This window comes from Delphinapterus leucas, chromosome 7 (genome assembly GCF_059928025.1).
Source record: "Delphinapterus leucas isolate spDelLeu-1000000601 "Yukka" chromosome 7, BTC_Dleu_Yukka2, whole genome shotgun sequence".
Taxonomy (NCBI): Eukaryota; Metazoa; Chordata; class Mammalia; order Artiodactyla; family Monodontidae; genus Delphinapterus; species Delphinapterus leucas.
In genome coordinates this window covers 10,877,521-10,895,944 of record NC_143135.1, presented here as the reverse complement: position 1 = coordinate 10,895,944, position 18,424 = coordinate 10,877,521, and the positions used below count along the sequence as shown (strand labels likewise).

Genomic DNA, 18,424 nt, shown 5'->3' with positions numbered 1-18,424 from the left:
TGTCAGTCATTATTATTTGCAATGCAGTGGACGTTAAGAGGCACTCAATACCCGTTAGCTGGCATTTTAGTTTTATTTTGTTTTATAGTTTTCCCTGCTGTGACTCAGGATACTAGGCTTTGTCAAGTTGGCTTCATTATTTTTAAAAAATTGAGTTGCATTTACTATATGCAAATTATGTGTGAGTATGTGTGTTAAGGCAAACGAAATATAGAAGCTGCCCTCAAAGATGCTAATAGTGCAATGTGCAGCCAGGGAGACAGGCATATACACAAATAACTCAAGAGTGAACAGGGTAGAGTGAAAGGTGTTGACCATGTACCAAGTGTGAAAGAGCCAGTTTCAAGCTTCCAAATCAGCACTTTCCTTTGAGGCGCTTGGTGCTTCTGGCCATGACGGCTTCGGTTCAGGTGTTTCCATAGAATAGCCGATGCACAGGGATTGTTCTGCAGTAGGCATTCCGGGAAAGCAGCCTGGCCAGAAAAATAAACTTCCTTCAGTTCCATTCCAGGGGTGATTGATGATAAGTTACCTGAATGAAGGATAAGCTGTGCATTCATGGAATGACACTTTTCTTATTGAAAATATAGTGGCCAGTTGTGGTTAGACAAACTTTTTTCTTAATTTCTTTATAAATTGTTTATTTTGCTTTAAAATTTTGCAGAATATTGTACTCCACAGTTTGAGGACGACACTGCTTGTTTCTCCTTTTGTCATGTTATAAGTTTGCAATTAATTAAAATGATAAGAGTATTGATGTTTATTAAAGAATATTAGAAAATGTAGAACAGGAAAAACACTTTTCAGGCTCATCACTCAGAGTGCATTCTTTCTACAGTGTGGTGATCCTCATTTTTAAAATCTCATTTTCTGTTTAGTATTATATCACAGATATCTTCAGGTTATTACATTGTCTTTATAAATATAACTTTAAACAATTGCATAGTATTTCATCAACTGAATCTAGCATTCCGTATTAAGTTGTCTTCATTATTCCCTATTAAAATTATGCTATGATTTTTACCTTGTATATAAAGGTTTTTGTTGTTGCAATTGTCATTCTAATTTCAGATTAATTTCTAATTTTAGACTCCCGAAGTGTGATAACTAAACTCAAATGCTAATTTTTTATTTGGCAAATTTCAAATCTACACAAATTAAGAGGTTAGTACTATGAATACTTAGGTATGCATTACTCACCTTGGAAAACTGTCAATATTTTGACAAAACATGAGCATTTAAAAATATTATTATTTTCCTAAAGTGTTGAACCTCTCACCTCTCCACCAGCGAGCTTGGTAATGCTCGTTTGTCCACAATGTTGCCAGCGCTGGGGATCATTGTTAACAACTAAACCAAAAGAAAACACAATGGTAAAACTTGGTTCACTTGTTACACCAAAAAAACAATGGTGGTTGAACGTTCTAATTTGCATATGTTTTTGGCCCTGCCCCTCTATTTTAGCAGGAAAGTGTTTTTGGCATGGCCCAGCCTCTCTGAGAATCCCCCTGAAAAGATCAATGCAAAGACCCTTCTGTAGGCTGCTACCTTCGGCTGTTTGAATATCATTGAAAAGGTAATCCATAAACACAAGAAAGTATGTTTGCGTATGTGCAAGTCTACCTTGCAGCAAATTAAAAGAAAATTTAAGAGTCGTGCATAAGGACTGAGCGATTTAGAGCAAAGGTGTGGTGGGTGAGATGGGACAGTGGATTTTGGTCATTGGGGGATTTCCTGAAGTTATACCCCAGGTAAGTTATGCTAGTTTCACTTATAAAATTATTTTGTGATAATTGTATGTGATATCACAAGAATAAGAGATTCCTTTATTATTTTTTCTTCAGTTTTATCGAGGTATAATTGACTAATATATTTGAGGTTCCTTTGCTTTTTAAGTTTAGGGTCAGAGTAGAGTAATATAATTTTAAAAGTGTTTAAGAGAGGTTAATCTAAAAGTATGATAAGTTGGGTTGGTGGGCAGTGAGCTAAACATGAGGAGATGAAAGCCTTATTTAGGGTGGACACCCTAATAATGCAAATGAAGGCAGATATGAGAAAGAAGGTAAAACAAGAGTAGGGTTAGTATTTGGTAAAACAAAACAGAACAAAATTGGATTGTTCAAAGTTTAAGAAAAAAAAAACAAAACCAAAAAATACGATACCAAAATTGCGAGTTTGGGAATGGGGAGGATAGCAGAGTGAGCTGTTTAACTTATCTGGGCTTCTGGTTTCCACCTTTGTAAAACAGGTAAAGGAAACACCTGTGTTGCCAGCCTTTTAGGGTTGATATGAGAATCATATGCTTTTTGTACAAATATGTACTTTTAAGGTGTCCTGGGGGTGATTGGACAATCATAGTAATGAAGAGGCATGAGAATGTTCAGGAAGGTTTGCTTTAAAAAAAAACAACAACAGAGGAATAGAGATCAAGGAAAAAATGCAATTGGAAGGAAACGCTGTTGAGAACCGTTCTATTGCATGGCTGGCATGGGGCATGACACTCTCAGACACCACCTCTCCGAGGTGTGTGTCACACCCTTCCCATGTTTAAAAGGGGAACGCTGATGTCCATAACTTCTCCAAGGTCACACAGCTAGTAGATTAAGCAGTGCAGGAGGCAAGATCACCTTAACCGAACTCCAAAAGGAGCAATGAAGGTAAGGAATCAATGACTGCAAACTGTGCTTCTAACACAAGCAGGCTCGAGGACACAGGAGGATCACTTTGCCCATGATGTCCTTCCTGGTACCAGGGCTAATGGAAGAGCACAACCAGACGGGAGTGGTCCATTTCCACTTCCACCCCTTCTCAACAGACCAGGCAGTGGTGGCCCTCATATTCATGGCCTTCTTGCTGTTGTACCCAGGAAGCCTCATTGGAAATGTCACCACTGGGCTCTGGTGAGAACACTCCCTCCATACCCCAGTGTACTTCTTCCTCTTTGCACTGGCCATGCTGGAGACTGGCTACTCCACCAACATTGCTCCCTTGACTCTGGCTGGCGTCCTTTCCATGGGGAGGATGCTTATCTCTCTCCCTGGCTGTGGAGCCCAGATGTTCTTCTCCATCCTTCTCGGGGAATCTGACTGTGTCTTTCTTGCTGTCATGGCCTATGACAGGTACGTGGAAGTCTGTCATCCATTGCATTACAACCTCATCATGAGTTGGCAGCTCTGTGGGCAGAAGACTTTAGGTTCTCTAGGTCTGGGATTCCTGTTGGTGCTGCCTTTGACCATTCTGATCTGCCACCTTTCATTCTGTGGCCACAGTGAAATCTATCACTTCTTCTGTGACACGCCTGCCGTTATATGCCTGGCCTGTGCAGACACCCACAGGCACGAGGCAGCTCTCTATGCCATCAGTGTGGCTGCTGTGGCCATTGCCTTGCTCCTTATCTGCCTCTCCTATGGCTGCATTGTGGCCACCATCGTGAGGATGGAGTCAACCCAGGGAAGGCGCCGGGCCTTCTCCACTAGTTCCTCCCACCTCATGGTGGTTTTCCTGCAGTATGTGTGTTGTACCCTTATCTACCTGTGCCCCAGCTCCAGCTACTCCCCAGAAGAGGGCCAGGCAGTGTCTGTTGCCTACAACTTTTTCTCACCAGTGCTGAACCCCTTGGTCTATAGCATAAGGAATCAAGAAGTGACTAATGCAGTGAGGAGACTATGGCAAGAACGTACTTGATCAGGGAGCTAGAAATATTCCTTCTTAGAAAAAATATTCCTCAAATCAGAAGTAGGGACATGATCTGAAGGACAGGAAGCTCAAAAGGAAAAAGGAGGGAGTGGAGAGATGACTGTCCCATGGCTGTCTCGCCTGTGAAATGCTAATCAGTACTAATTCATCCACTTTGTATTAGATTCCAATGATGAAACCTTAGATTGCCTACAAAACCAGCCTCCTCTTTCACCATAGTGCTTAGAATAAGGACTAGCACAGGAATGTCAGTGAAGGAGAGAATGATTGAATGGAAGGATAAGATGATGACAGAAGTTGATAAAGCAGACGTTTTGAGAATGGGCCATCATGCACATTTCAGGCTACAGGTAACGTTCTCTTACAAAGGTGCAGAGCCAGCATGACTAAGCACAGGCAACAGGGCACAAAGTTTAGAGCTAAAGGAATAGATTCAATATGGAGTCAGGTTTGTTCTTCTTTGTAACAGAAGTGTTACTGACCCAGGCCCTTGTACTCTTTTTTTTTTTTTTAAACCCCACATTTGTTTATTTTTGTTTTATTTTGTTTTGGCTGTGTTGGGTCTTCATTTCTGTGTGAGGGCTTTCTCTAGTTGCGGCAAGCGGGGGCCACTCTTCATCACGGTGCGTGGGCCTCTCACTGTCGCGGCCTCTCTTGTTGTGGAGCACAGGCTCCAGACGCGCAGGCTCAGTAGTTGTGGCTCATGGGCCTAGTTGCTCCGCAGCATGTGGGATCTTCCCAGACCAGGGCTCGAACCCGCGTCCCCTGTATTGGCAGGCAGATTCTCAACCACTGCGCCACCAGGGAAGCCCCCCTTGTACTCTTTAATCAATAGAAATTGATAAGAGGCCAGACGAGAATTTCAGGCAAGTCTTTATTGGGGCTTGTGCTGCAGCGTGAGGGAAAGAAAGTAAGTAACAGTTGCCCTTGTTTGCTCCAGAAAGGAGCTGCTTGGGTCCTTAAATGCGGTAACGAGCGGGGGCAGGTCCATGGGTTGGGCAGGAGGTGTAGCTTAGGGGGTCTGCCCACCCACTTGGCAGTGCCGTGCCTATGGAGCACGCGCAATACCCTGCTTTTGCTCCCAGCACCTCAGAAGTGGCAGTTGGTTTGTGGCCTTTTTGTATCCTCTTGTTCATAATCGCCCCAACTGTGCATGCTTGCAGTTATTTTTAGTCCCTTATAGTTTCTTTGAATTCTGTTGCTCAAGGAGATGTTTGTCCAGGGACGAGCACTCTGGTAAAGGGTCCCAGGTCCCAGCCTATCGCAGTAGAGTCATCTGCTTCTCATGGCAGGAGACTGGCTCCTGTGATCCTTGCAGGAGAATCCCAAAACAACAATAGCCAATGAGCAGGGCTGTCGTGGAGATTGGTGGAGAGGACCAGAAGGAGGACTGAGAGCAGGGAAAGATACTTCCGAGATGCCATCCTTAAAGAGAAAAGGAAAAGAACCCCATTCTTTTCTTGATGTTGCAAATGCAATAGATGATAAAAGCCACCCTATTCCATATCTGATTGTGCTACACACAAGAAAGGGGAAAAAGAGTATGAAAACCTGATGACAAGAATTCTTGGGACCCTTGGCCAGGCAGCAACATTAAGAAGTACTGGAGTGGGCTTCCCTGGTGGCGCAGTGGTTGAGAGTCCGCCTGTCGATGCGGGGGGCACGGGTTCGTGCCCCGGTCCGGGAAGATCCCACATGCCGCAGAGCGGCTGGGCCCGTGAACCATGGCCGCTGAGCCTGCGCGTCCGGAGCCTGTGCTCCGCAACGGGAGAGGCCACAACAGTGAGAGGCCCGCGCACCGCAAAAAAAAAAAAAGTACAGGAGCATGCAGAAATTTGAATAGTGCTAGTGTGGAGAGTCAATAAATATTTTATTGATAACAATGGTATTTGTTGAAATTAAGTTATTTCTCTAATTATTTTTAATTTATTCTATTCCCAATATCCTTATACAAAAGATGTGAAGCGGCTTAGAAATACATTGAATACAAAAGTTAAAAACACATTGTCAGGACTTCCCTGGCAGTCCAGTGGTTAAAAATCCGCCTGCCAATGCAGGGGACACGGGTTTGATCCCCGGTCCAGGAAGATCCCACATGTGGCGGAGCAACTAAGTCAGTGCGCCACAACTACTGAGCCGACATGCTGCAACTACTGAAGCCGGAGCGGCAAGAGCTCATGCTCTGCAACAAGAGAAGCCACCGCAATGAGAAGCCCGTGCACCGCAACGGAGAGTAGCTCCTGCTTGTCTCAACTAGAGAAAGCCCACGTGCAGCTACAAAGACCCAGCACAGGCAAAAATAAAAAAAACAAAAACAAAACAAAACAAAAAAACCCCACATAGTCAAGTAGATCAGGGTGAAGGCAAAATTCAGGAAGAATATAGTAGTAAGATTTCTATGCAGAGATGTAAACCATGGGCTTCCCTGATGGTGCAGTGGTTGGGAGTCCACCTGCCAATGCAGGGGACACGGGTTTGAGCCCTGGCCTGGGAGGATCCCGCATGCTGAGGAGCAGCTAAGCCCATGCACCACAACTACTGAAGCCTGCACGCCTAGAAGCCACGACAGTGAAAAGTCCACGCACTGCAACGAAGAGTAGCCCCTGCTCGCCGCAACTAGAGAAAGCCCGCACACAGCAACAAAGACCCAACACAGCGAAAAATAAAAACAAAAACAAACAAACAAAAAAGAAATGTAAACCATGTGCTTCTCTGCAGTTTATAATAGTGGTCACCTAAAGGTATCTGAGCTCCCTAGTAGCCAAAGTAAAAAAATAAAATACAATTAAATTTGAGAGCTTCAAAGGTCATATAATTTCTAGACATAGGGAGAAATTTAACACTTTTTTGGGGTTAAATCTCAGATGTAAAAGAATCTTTTCTTACTGCTTTTCAAAAGAGAATACAGCACATTTAACAACATACCAACAATTATAATAATAACACTAGCTATCATTTATTGAGCCCTGAAGTATGAGCCAGATATTGTTTTAGGTGCTTGGTACACATTAACTTACTTGAATCCCACAAAGTCTTAGGAGATAGGTACCATTATTATCCCCATTTTACACATAAAGAGCTGAAGTTCTGAGAGGTTGAGTCATCTTCCCAAGATCACACAGGCAGTAAGTGCTGGCACCGTTTCATTCCAGAGCCTGTGACCTTAACCAGTATAACATATAGTAAATTTGAAATGAATTTTCTAGGGCTAATTCTCAATGTAAACTGATGGAGTGACACTGATGTTCAAGTCACTTAACGCAGTTCTGGAAGGAATGATCACAGTCAACAGAAGAATACAGCTCTCTGATGTTCCAACTTGATTTTAGTTTAGGGAATAAACCTAAAACTATTAGAACCTGATTGGTAAGCATGTCTTTCAGGAAGTGCTTTCGCAAACACTATTTTACTCAAGCAGGGTCTTGATGAAATGAGTCTGTTGTAACAGAAACCAGGCTGTGAGGAAGTAAAACAGGTGAGCAAACTGAAAATGCAGCCAGTTAGACCCATACCCTCTTCGCATTACCAAACACAAATCCTTTCAGATATATTTGAAGATTTGATTGTTATCCAGATAAGTTTGACCTGGGAACTAAATCTTCAAGAACAAACAGAAGAAACGATTTTTTTGTAGTGACATTGAGACCTCGCCACTACTGATCTTTCCTCTTAGGAAAAAAAAAAAAGATCTTTGGGGCCACACAGCATTTGCTGGAGCCTGTCTCTGCTTCCTCTTCCTGGAGAGGTGAGATTGGGTCAGGATAAAGGTCAAGGCTTCACTGAGAAACAGCAAGGTTCACTGGCCCCCTTCAGCCCACAGAGACACTGCACATACCTGTCAACTATGTCCACTGTGGTTTTCAATTGCATTTGGGAGAACCAGGTTGAATGTTGGGGTCAGCTGTGTACCTGAGCAGGACCCTAGGGGCCCTTCCCAGGGCAGACCTCTCCCCCATATCCTCTGCTTTAGCTCCTTTCTGAGGTACCTAGATAATAGTATCTGATGCACATTTCCTGAGTTTTTTACAGACGCTAAAACCACTACCAAATGGAAGAAATTAACTACTTGATGACCATGAGCACGTAGCGTCATGTCTTCGTGGACTGATAATGTTTAACCCCGGTGACACTGCCTTGTTACCTCACCATCAACCAATCAGAGAACTGTGCATGAGCTGATCACATACCCTGGGACTCCCCTCCCTCACCTTGCCTTTAAAATGGCTTTGCTGAAACCAATCGGGGAGTTTGGTTTTTTGAGCGTTAGCTGTCCTGGACTCCTTGTATGGTGCCTTACAATAAGCGTTGCACTTTCCTTCACCACAACCTGGTGTCAGTAGATTGGCTTTACTGTGTGTGGGCGAGCAGACCCAAGCTTTGGTTCGGTGACAGCTGGAAAGACTCAGTGAACCAGTGGGGAACATGGGGAGAGCATCCTGGGAGAAAATGATGCATTGGTCAAAGAAATAGCTTCGCGGCCTCACTGGGTACAGTCATTTTCTCTTCTAAACTCCGTGGAGTCTGATTCTAGAAGAAGGATCAGAAGATGACTAAAAGCTAGTGTCACTAAGGAGTTGTTACCGAACCAGGTTGTTGGCTTGACATGCAGCAAGTCAAAACACTGAGACGTCAAGATTTGCAGCAAAGAAAAGGTTTAGTCACAAGACAGCCAAGAAAGGAGATGAGACAGAAAAACCAGTCTCAGCTCCATCTCCCTGAAGACCAGGGGCCTGAGATATTTACGGGATAAAGAACCAAGGTAGACTTCCCTGGTAGCGCAGTAATTAGGAATCTGCCTGCCAATGCAGGGGACACGGGTTCGAGCCCTGATCCGGGAAGATCCCACATGCCACGGAGCAACTAAGCCCGTGTGCCACAACTACTGAGCCTGCACTCTAGAGCCCGCGAGCCACAACTACTGAGCCCGCGTGCCACAACTACTGAAGCCCAAGCACCTAGAGCCCGTGTTCCACAACAAGAGAAGCCACGGCAATGAGAAGCCCGCTCACCACATTGAAAGAGTAGCCCTCGCTTGCCGCAACTAGAGAAAGCCCACGTGCAGCCATGAAGACCCAACATAGCCAAGAAAAAAAAAAAAAAAAGAACCAAGGTGGTCTTAGACATGGGGAAAGGTGATTTTAGGTAGGGAAAAGGTGAGGTAATTGGTGTTCCGCACAGGCATATCTGAGTTACATGCTTCTTCATGGGATGTGTGTTCAAAATGGTGGTGTTAAGCATGATCTGAGGGTGGAGTTTTTGGCCTTGTGATGTTAGAAGGTCATTAGACACCTGCACAGGCCCAGTTTTAGGGTCAGTGGTCCCAACCAGTCTCAGCCAGCTAGAAGTAGAACTACACACAGCTGACTCCAAGTTCCTAGGGCAAACATCTTACTGTTTAGGCTATGTGAAGATTGGAGGGTATGCAATTTGCAGCAAAATAATTCAGGTGAACTTGCTCAGTGAAGGCAGGCGCCAGGCAGAGGGGTTTTTAGCAAAAGCTTTAAGACAAGTTCGAGAATTTCTGTGAGTCACCAATTTCTGTTAACCCTATGGGGCATGGTTTCAGGGTCAGTAGATTTTTCTCCCTACAGCCTTTTAAAAATGAATAATTACTTAGCACCTGTAAGGTATAGGCACATTAAATTCAGCAAATAGAAAATCACAGGGGACTAGGAAAAAAGAAGAGAAAGAAAGGCAAAAGAAATGGAGAGAGGGAGAAATGGAACTGGGAGGCAAAAATGGAGAACTTAAAGAAGAAAGGTTAAAAAGTTTTTGTGTGGCTGGAATTAAAAGGTAGACCACCAGATACGGCCTGCGGTGTCACTCAGAGATGACCGTGGCTCTGGCTGCAGTGGAAAGGGTCTAGACTCCAAATAAAGGGAGTTGCAGCTCCAGCATGGCAGCTGTTCTGTTATATAGCATTCTGAAGTGTTGAACAGTGTAACAAAACTGCTGAACATGAACCATCTGAAAAGCCATCCACCGCCTATGTGTAACGTGTGGGTCAGCAGCTTGCAGCCTCTGCTCCAGAGCAACAGAGTGGCTTTGTTTGTTCTCCTCTGAGTGGACCACTGATACTTGCTAAAATATGTCCCAGCTCAGTATACACACAACTAGACTTTCAAGTGGCTGGTGGTTGTTTCTTCTGGAATTTTTTTGCATTTTTCTTTCAAGATTGCTTTGACAAACTCCTGCCAAGTTCTCTCTCTCTCTCTCTCTCTCCTCTCTCTTCTCTCTCTCCTCTCTCTCTCTCTCTCAATCTCTCTCTCTCTCTCACACACATACACCTGTCGGCCTTCATTTCAACAATATTTCCAGTTTTCAGAGCTACTTGTCCTTGAGATGAAAGTTTTCGGTGATACGTACATGAGCATTTAAACATTTTTTTGTATTTATTTAAAAGTGAGGGATAAAAAATATAGCCAGTACAATGATGCTGTTACATTAAAAAAAAAGTGAGTGAGGGACTTCCCTGGTGTCGCAGTGGTTAGGAATCTGCCTGCCAACGCAGGGGACATGGGTTCGAGCCCTGGTCTGGGAAGATCCCACATGTTGCAGAGCAAATAAGCCTGTGTGCCACAACCAGTGAGCCTGCGCTCTAGAGCCCACGAGCCACAACTACTGAGCCCACGCGCCACAACTACTGAAACCCGCGCGCCTAGAGCCCATGCTCCGCAACAAGAGAAGCCACTGCAGTGATAAGCCTGCACACCGCAATGAAGACCCAATGCAGCCAAAATTGTTTTTAAAAAAGTGAGTGAGCTGAATTTAAGTCAAGAAAAATATTAAGTAAATTATACTTATAAGTTAGATAAAACATAAATCATGAAGGTTGTTCGTGAATGGCCAAACTTTGAAAAAATTTTGTTTCTACATTTTATAATGGCCTTGACCAAAATCACTGGCGGCCACTGGTATAAAACACATAATTTATAGGGAGTGTGATAGGATCTTGGATGATATTGGTGAATAAATAAAGGAATGCCCAGTGCTATAACATTCTGCAATCAATGAATACTAGACATCCATTAGGTGCTTAGCTCCATACTAGGTGATGAGATGCAATTGAACTGAGTTGAACTAGTCGCTCCCATTGAGGACCTATCCTAGTAGAGGTTGAAAAATGAGTGTATAAACACAATGCAGAGTGATAAATGCTATAATTGGGGTGTGCACAAAGCCATCATGGAGCATGGAGCAGGGAGTAATTCTTCGTTTTTGGAGGAGTGTGGGGGAAGGTATGTGAATCAGAATAAGGCGTCATGTAACAGGTGACACTTGGCTGAGTTTTGAAGGATCTGTAGAATTTGTCTAGGTACACAAAATTAACCTCTAATTGAATAAATTAAAACTGTATGTCTTGGACTTCCCTGGTGGCGCAGTGGTTAAGAATCCGTCTGCCAATCAATGCAGGGGACGCGGGTTCGAGCCCTGGTCCAGGAAGATCCCACATGCCACGGAGCAACTAATCCCGTGCGCCACAACTACTGAAGCCCACGCGCCTAGAGCCCAAGCTCCACAACAAGAGAAGCCACTTTAATAAGACCACACACCGCACGAAGAGTAGCCCTCACTTGCCGCAACTAGAGAAAGCCCGCATGCAGCAACAAAGACCCAATGCAGCCAAAAATGAATAAATAAATAAATTTAAAAAACAAACAAACTGTATGTCTTTCTAAACTACCTCAAACTTGGAGGGTAAAAATTTAGGCAATAATTAAAATATAGCTAAGTCTAGCAGCAATTAGACCAGTTTAGAATATCATGTCCCTAAACAATTCCTGTTTGTGTTCAAATATTGACCTACAGGCTATGGTCAAGTTAAAAGCTAAGATAGCCTCTTGGGGCTCGGTTGAACCAAAGTAGGCAGGGAATTCTCCAGAAATGAGATGAGAAGGGGTGAGAGTTGAGAAAGAACCCAGAATTCTGACTCTGCAAATCCCAAAGTCCCACGTTCTTCCCTTGAGATGTAGCAGCAGGGAGGGATTAATGGTATCTAGATGTGTGCTTTCCTCAGTTCTCTGGGTAGTTTCTCAGAGATTCAGTCTCAATGGTTCCCAAGGTATTAAGAAGAGGATTCCACCTTGGGCTTCACTCAGCCTCAGGGAAGGATGTGGCTGCCAGCCTCTCTAGGCAGAAGGTAAGGAGGGTAAGGGAAGACCAGGCTGATTGAGTTGTTGTGTGGTCTAGACCCTGGGGAATGAACCAATGAACCCTACTGACCTTGGGCTTTCCTGATCCTGTGAGGGGCTTCCCCGTGTGGAGATACAAATGAATTAGAACATTAGTTAAACCTCCTGGAGCTAATGATGTGACACTGTTGATGTCAAATATACTAACAACAAACAAGTCTTCAAAAGACACTCCACTGCTGAGGGTGAGAGAAGGAAACTCTGTCTCTCCCTAGAGAGACAGAAATGTGTCCCATTTCATAGGTTGTCTGAGATGGGTATGAGAGAGTTGTTCAAAGAGGACTGCATGCTCTGTTGGGACACCCAGAAAACATAGTGTAATCCACCCAGTTTTCAAGTTACACACCCCATGCCTAGTTGATGGTAGCTGCTAGATAAATTCTTGTCAAATAAGTGAATGCACGAACAGTCCTATTAATTACACTCAGTGAGGGGAGAAGGTAGATGAGCATGCAAAGATCTTTACAGAAAAGGAAGGGCTCTCTGTGTGAAGAATGCCATGTCTTTGGAGGCAGTGCTGGTGCCACAAAAGAGACTCATCAAAGAGGATGCAGTGTTACTGAGGGTTCATAGTTCCTGGGTAAGAAGAGGTCTGGCGCTTCCTGATTCACATAGCAAGGAATCGTGCAATAGCAAAGGCAGGACAAAGCAGATGGTGGAAGAGGACGTTTAACCACAACTAAAGCTCACAGCATTGTTATTTTTTTCCCATTGAGAAGACCCCAGAGGAGAAGTAAACTTGGAAGTGAAGAGGGGAGAGATTTCTCACTGACTCATCAGTGCCTTGGATGAAGACACAAAAGGCAAGAATAATTTTTTATTTGTATAATATATTTATTATTCTTTGAATACTCCTAAAAATAGAGTGCCTTACAGTAAAACCCTCGCTACGATGAGATCAAGATCAACTTATAAAAGGCACTGTAAAAGACAAAAGTTACATTGGGCTTCCCTGGTGGCGCAGTGGTCGAGAGTCCGCCTGCCGATGCAGGGGACGCGGGTTCGTGCCCCAGTCTGGGAGGATCCCACATGCCGCGGAGCGGCTGGGCCCGTGAGCCATGGCCGCTGAGCCTGCGCGTCCGGAGCCTGTGCTCCGCAACGGGAGAGGCCACAACAGTGAGAGGCCCACGTACCACAAAAAAAAAAAAAAAAAAAAAAAAAAAAATTCTCAGGTCTGCCCCTGTGCCACAACAGTGAGAGGCCTGCGTACCACAAAAAAAAAAAAAAAAAAAAAGACAAAAGTTAAATAGAAATGAAGATATTGGGGCTGAGAAATGCTAAGCGATTGAATATAAAACTTAGTTTTGGGCTTCCTAGCAGCTAAGGCAAAAAGGGAAATGAATTATGTAGCTCTCACAGACAAGTAGCATGACTTATATGTGTTCATTAAGAGAGAAATGTATGTGTCTGGGTGAGGGTGTGGGGAATGCATTGAGAAGTCAGGTGAGTCTTTATCCCAGGTATGTTGAACATCCATTGTATAAACAATGTGATTGTTTGTTGCAGTGGAATTCACCGTAGTTTTTAAGTGTTCCAGAGATATTCCACACAGAGAGCCTTGTATTTTTAAACTGATTTGAAAACTGACTGATATTTTGAAGAAAATTTTGAAGGATATTAAGGGCAGTATGCTTGAGGGATGTGGCTTCGTTGAGCTATGGTCTAATGCACAGTTGTAGCTTTGGGAAGCATGTTCATTAAATTTGTAGATGACAATGGGGAGAAATTGATTATTTGTTGGAGTAAAGAATTGTAATTCTCCTTAAGATCTCAATGGGCTAGAATGATGAGCTAAATTTGAAAGGTTGACTTTAAAAAGAGATTAGGGTAAAGAAAAAAAAGAGAGAGGGAAAGGAAAGTAGGAAGAAAGAAAAGGAAAGGGATGGAAAAGAAAGGGAAGGGAGAAGAAAGGAAAGGAAGGTAGGAAGGAAGGAAGGAAGGTTAACTACTTAACAACAAACTCAGCCCAAGTCAAGGTTGTGGTATGTCTGGAAATGAACAAGCACATAAATAAATAACTAGATTTAGAACAATTTTGGACAACATCATTGGCAAGTGTGCAGATTTTGTGGCTATATTTAGGTGTTAATCCTCATTCTGACAATTCCTGGTTGTATAACTAGGGGTATGTTATGTATTTCAGTGTCCTTGCCTTTCAAATGGGAATTTAAAAAAGTAATAACATTTTTAATGTTAAAAATAAACACATATTATTCACAGAAAGTTTGACAAATGGAGAAAAGCATGAAGAAAATAGTCATCTCTCATTTTTCTCTAAAACACCATTGAGAGTTTACGGTTTCCTTTTAGACTGGTAGCAGAATTGGTGTCATGTTCCACATGCAATGTTGCCTTTTCATTTTCTTCATTTAATATTATATTGTAAGCACTTTCTCACTGTATTAAACCTTATAATTATAACAATTTTAATGTCAAAATGACAGTTCATCATATTAATACACCTCAAGTGACTAGAATGTCACCTCTTGTGAAGTATTTGTTTTGTTTCCTTATAAAGATTATTATCACAGCACACTGCACGTATCTTTATGTATTTGGCTCCATATTCCAGACTATTACCTCGGGACAGATCCTTCAATGTGAGGGTGGTGATTCAACACATATAATTTCTTGAAAATTGCTGATTTTCTTTCTAGAATGGATATGCTCTTTTAGCATCTGAGTACTAAGCTGAAGATTATTACTTCTACTTCAGAAGTACTGGGTATTACTCGTTGACATTGATAGAACCTCAGTAGCTCTCCAGTGTTCATGTCAATACAGAGTTACATGGTACCTAGTGTTGTGCTAGGTCCTGGGTATTAGTGAAGAACAGAATCCAATCAGTCCCTGCCCTCATGGAGTTGAGATTCATGGAGGGGACAGAGGTACACAAGTGATCACAGAGGCAAACACATCATTAAAGGAGTGGTGAGATCCCTGGTTATAGATGATAGTTCTCTTTCTTGTGCCCGACTTGTCCCTTAATGTCTAATTCACGAAGATTGTTTGGGGTAGAGGGTGTGTCGGTGGTCTTTACCCAAAGTAGGAAGAGAGACAGGCAGGTGTGTGTTCCAATGCTGCTCCTAGAAAAGGAATTAAAATTCTCAAGGAACAGTAGTCTTAGAAACTTCCAAGTGAAAAATTTCCCACTATGATTTCACCCATCTTCCAACCCTCTTACCCCACACAAGGCTGTGCCCAACAGATGACAGTACAGAGGCAGAAGCACTTAGAAAAGGAAAGAAAAACTTGCAAAACATGCAGGGAGCCAGGCTTTAAAAGTACCGGCCTGCCAGAATAAAAAAACACAACAAATATTCAAAAGAAAAAATTGCAAATCAGCAAGAATACTAAGGTTGCATTATTCTGTTTGTGGTGGAAAACAACAATGTCCTTACATGATTATCATACTCATAAAGGTTGTGATATATCTTCAGACATCAGCACAGCAAAAGTAAGCAAAAATACATTCTTTGGTGGGGGGAACAAAACCAGTCAGGTGATCCTGTTAGTTTTTTTTTAACTCAGGGTGCAAAGTGTCCCCCCTGCCACCCCACTTACTGTGGCATGTGAAGTATTGACACTTAATCATTGGACGCAAGGCCAAGTGTCAGTTTTTGTTTCTACAGCAGATATGATGTGTTGGTGTGTGTGTGTAGTCAGGATATGTTGTTTTGGATACCATGTACACTTGCCCTGAAATTCTTTCCTACCGGTCATGGGCAGCAGAAAGAAAACTGGATAAAGAGATTCTAAAATAAATTAAAATATAAGATTCTTTTCCTTTATGCATTCAAAAATCGTCTGTTAAAATGTTCTCTATGCTAGTCATACGGACAGGACTTGGCATTTAATTTTGGGACCATTTATAGAAGTGAGGGCAGAATTAAGGGCACTTACTGTTACCAGGTCCAAGCTCGGACTGTTCACCGCAAGACAGGACAATAAGTCGAGAGACGAGTTGTTGGGGCAAGGAACAGTGACTTTATTCAGAAAGCCAGCAGACTGAGAAGATGGTGGACTCATGTCCCAAAGAACCATCTTGCTAGGGTTTGGATGCTAGTTTCTTCTATAGAACAAAGAGGGGAAGATGAGGAGATAAAGTAAAAAAGGCAATAAATTGTTGCAAATATTTCCTGGTTCCAGCCAGTTTCCCAAGAAGGTGTTAATTTCTTCTTTCCTGCAGTCATTCATGGGTGGGCCTGGTCAGGATGTTTCCTGTGAGCTAAACAAAGGTATTTTAGCTTAAGCTCAGGCATGGGAGGCAGGGTTCCCAGAGATGGGCCATTATGTATACTTTAGGCATATAGGCAACTCTTTAGTGATTGACTTGTAGCAAAAACAATAGAAAAAAAAGGTTAAATGAAAAGAAAAAGGTCCAATATGGACTTAGATTTATTTTTCCTTGTTACACTGTAAGGGACGGTGAGGCACTCAGAGCTAGCAATGGTAGGAAACTGTTTGTATCCTTGGGCCTGAAGTGACAAGGTGAGAGAACACTGTTACTGGAGCCCAGCAAAAACTGGAGCCATGGAAGATGGGCCATGCAACAAGAGCTGTGGTCATAGAACCATCATGGTAGAGGGAGAAGGGGGTAGTGGTGTGTGTATGGGGAGAGGGATAAATACCCTACATACCTTTGTGCTACTCTTTATTTTCTTTCAAGTACCTTCATTGGCCACATCCAACCAGAAGCCACAGGGTGAGTGAGCTCAGATGATTCAGCCCTTAGTGACCAGCCTCCCAGGCAGCAGAGCAGGGTGGAGAGTGGATCTGGGGGGTAGACCTAGATTAACCAACAAAACCTTCCCTTTGCATATCACTAAGAGGAAGAGCAGTCTCCAAAAGTGATGGAAACCTAGTGTCCAGAGAGGTGGGAAAAAAAGTTTGGGTAGAATAGCATCACAGAGTCCTTGGGTGAGGAATTTCAAGGAAAAGGGAGCCTCCAGTGCAACAGAGATCAAGTCAAAATGTAGCCACTGGATTCAGCAATTTGAAAGTCATTGGTGACCTTCATTAGAGTGGTCTCTGGGTGTAAGACCGGAACCAGACTGTGCTAAAGAAAGAATAGGAAATCGTTGAAATGCAAAGGAGACAGGGAGCCTTTAGAGGATGATATAAGATGAAGGGAAGTTGCTTTTTGCCATGAGAGGTAAAGTTGCTGTAGAGGTGGAGCAGAGGCAGATACTGGAGACAGACTGAATGATTGTGAAGCAAGATCACAGAGGAAGCAGGAGGGACTGAGACCACTAGCTTTGCAGAGGAGAGGGGACACTTCTAGAGTGGCATATGGGGATCTGCTATTGGGCATATGGAGAGAGAATGTTGTGGGTCTAGAGCTGGTGAGCATGATGATGAGTTGCCTCCAGGAAACTTCTGTTCTTTTTTCCAGTGAAGTTGGAGGCTGGGTCATTACTGTTGGTGAGAGAGGAGGTAGCAGGAGGTAGCAAAGAGACCAGGGAAATTTGCCCCGGTCCTGGGACCCGAAGGAGCAGCTGACTGAGAGCCTTGGGGACAGCACTGGGGTTGATAATACCTCTCTATCCCTACCGTGGCACCAGTCAGCAGAATTTTGTGATCTTCTTTAGTCGTGTTCAGCCTGGAACGAGGATGCTGTATATTACAGAAGGTAACAGGGTTGGCAAAAGATCAAAAGGAGTCAAAGACAGTGACAGTATTGGTAAAAGACTGATGGAAGAGATGGACCATAGATCTTGGTTGGATGGCGCACGGAGGAAAGCCCAAAGGAGGCTTATTTGGGGGCACTGGAGGCATCAAAGGTGGTCTTGAAAAGGTGGAAGAAGAATAGTATTAATGATGATTGCTAACATTTATGGAGAGTTTCCTAGGGGCCAGACACATTTACTCCTCACAGCAACCCTACCTGCTGTGTCCTGTATCGTCTTCACAGATGAAGAAATTGAAGCAGAAAGCTTCAGCAAGTTGTTCAAGGTCATACTGTTGGTCAATGACAACCAGACAAGGGATTGAGGGCGTAGAGATTTGTGGTCTAGGAATAGTATACTGTGGGTTAACATTTCATTGCTGACTTGAACAGATATTCATACACCAATTTTCATAGCAGCATTATTCACAATAGCCAAAAGGTGGAAACAATCCAAGCGTCCATGAACAGATGAATGGATAGCAAAATGTGGCATACACACATATGATGGGATATTATTCAGGCATGAAAAGGAACATGGTACGCAGGCCTCTCACTGTTGTGGCCTCTCCCGTTGCAGAGCACAGGCTCTGGACGTGCAGGCTCAGCGGTCATGGCTCACGGGCCCAGCCACTCCGCGGCATGCGGGATCTTCCTGGACCAGGGAACGAACCCGTGTCCCCTGCATCGGCAGGCGGACTCTCAACCACTGTGCCACCAGGGAAGCCCAGTTTTTGGAACGGCATTTTCCTTTTCTCATTCTTAGACTCCTCATCTCTAAAATAGGGATTCAAATGCCCACAAGACCTAAATTCTGGGATAGCTATGATGATCAAAAGATATATTAAGTGGAAATACTTTGTGACTT

At 43.4% G+C, this 18,424-nt stretch overlaps 1 protein-coding gene across 1 annotated transcript in view; it reads left to right on the top strand.

Annotated features, from left to right (window-relative positions):
• Nucleotides 1-13,043, top strand: part of LOC111183919 (olfactory receptor 10V1-like) — a 54,513-nt gene extending 41,470 nt beyond the window's left edge. Inside the window, 1 exon segment of the mRNA XM_089914764.1 lies at nucleotides 1,465-13,043. Coding sequence (XP_089770890.1) covers nucleotides 2,731-3,684 — 954 coding nt within the window. The 5' untranslated portion in view covers nucleotides 1,465-2,730 and the 3' untranslated portion in view covers nucleotides 3,685-13,043.
• The last annotated feature ends 5,381 nt before the right edge of the window (nucleotides 13,044-18,424 follow it).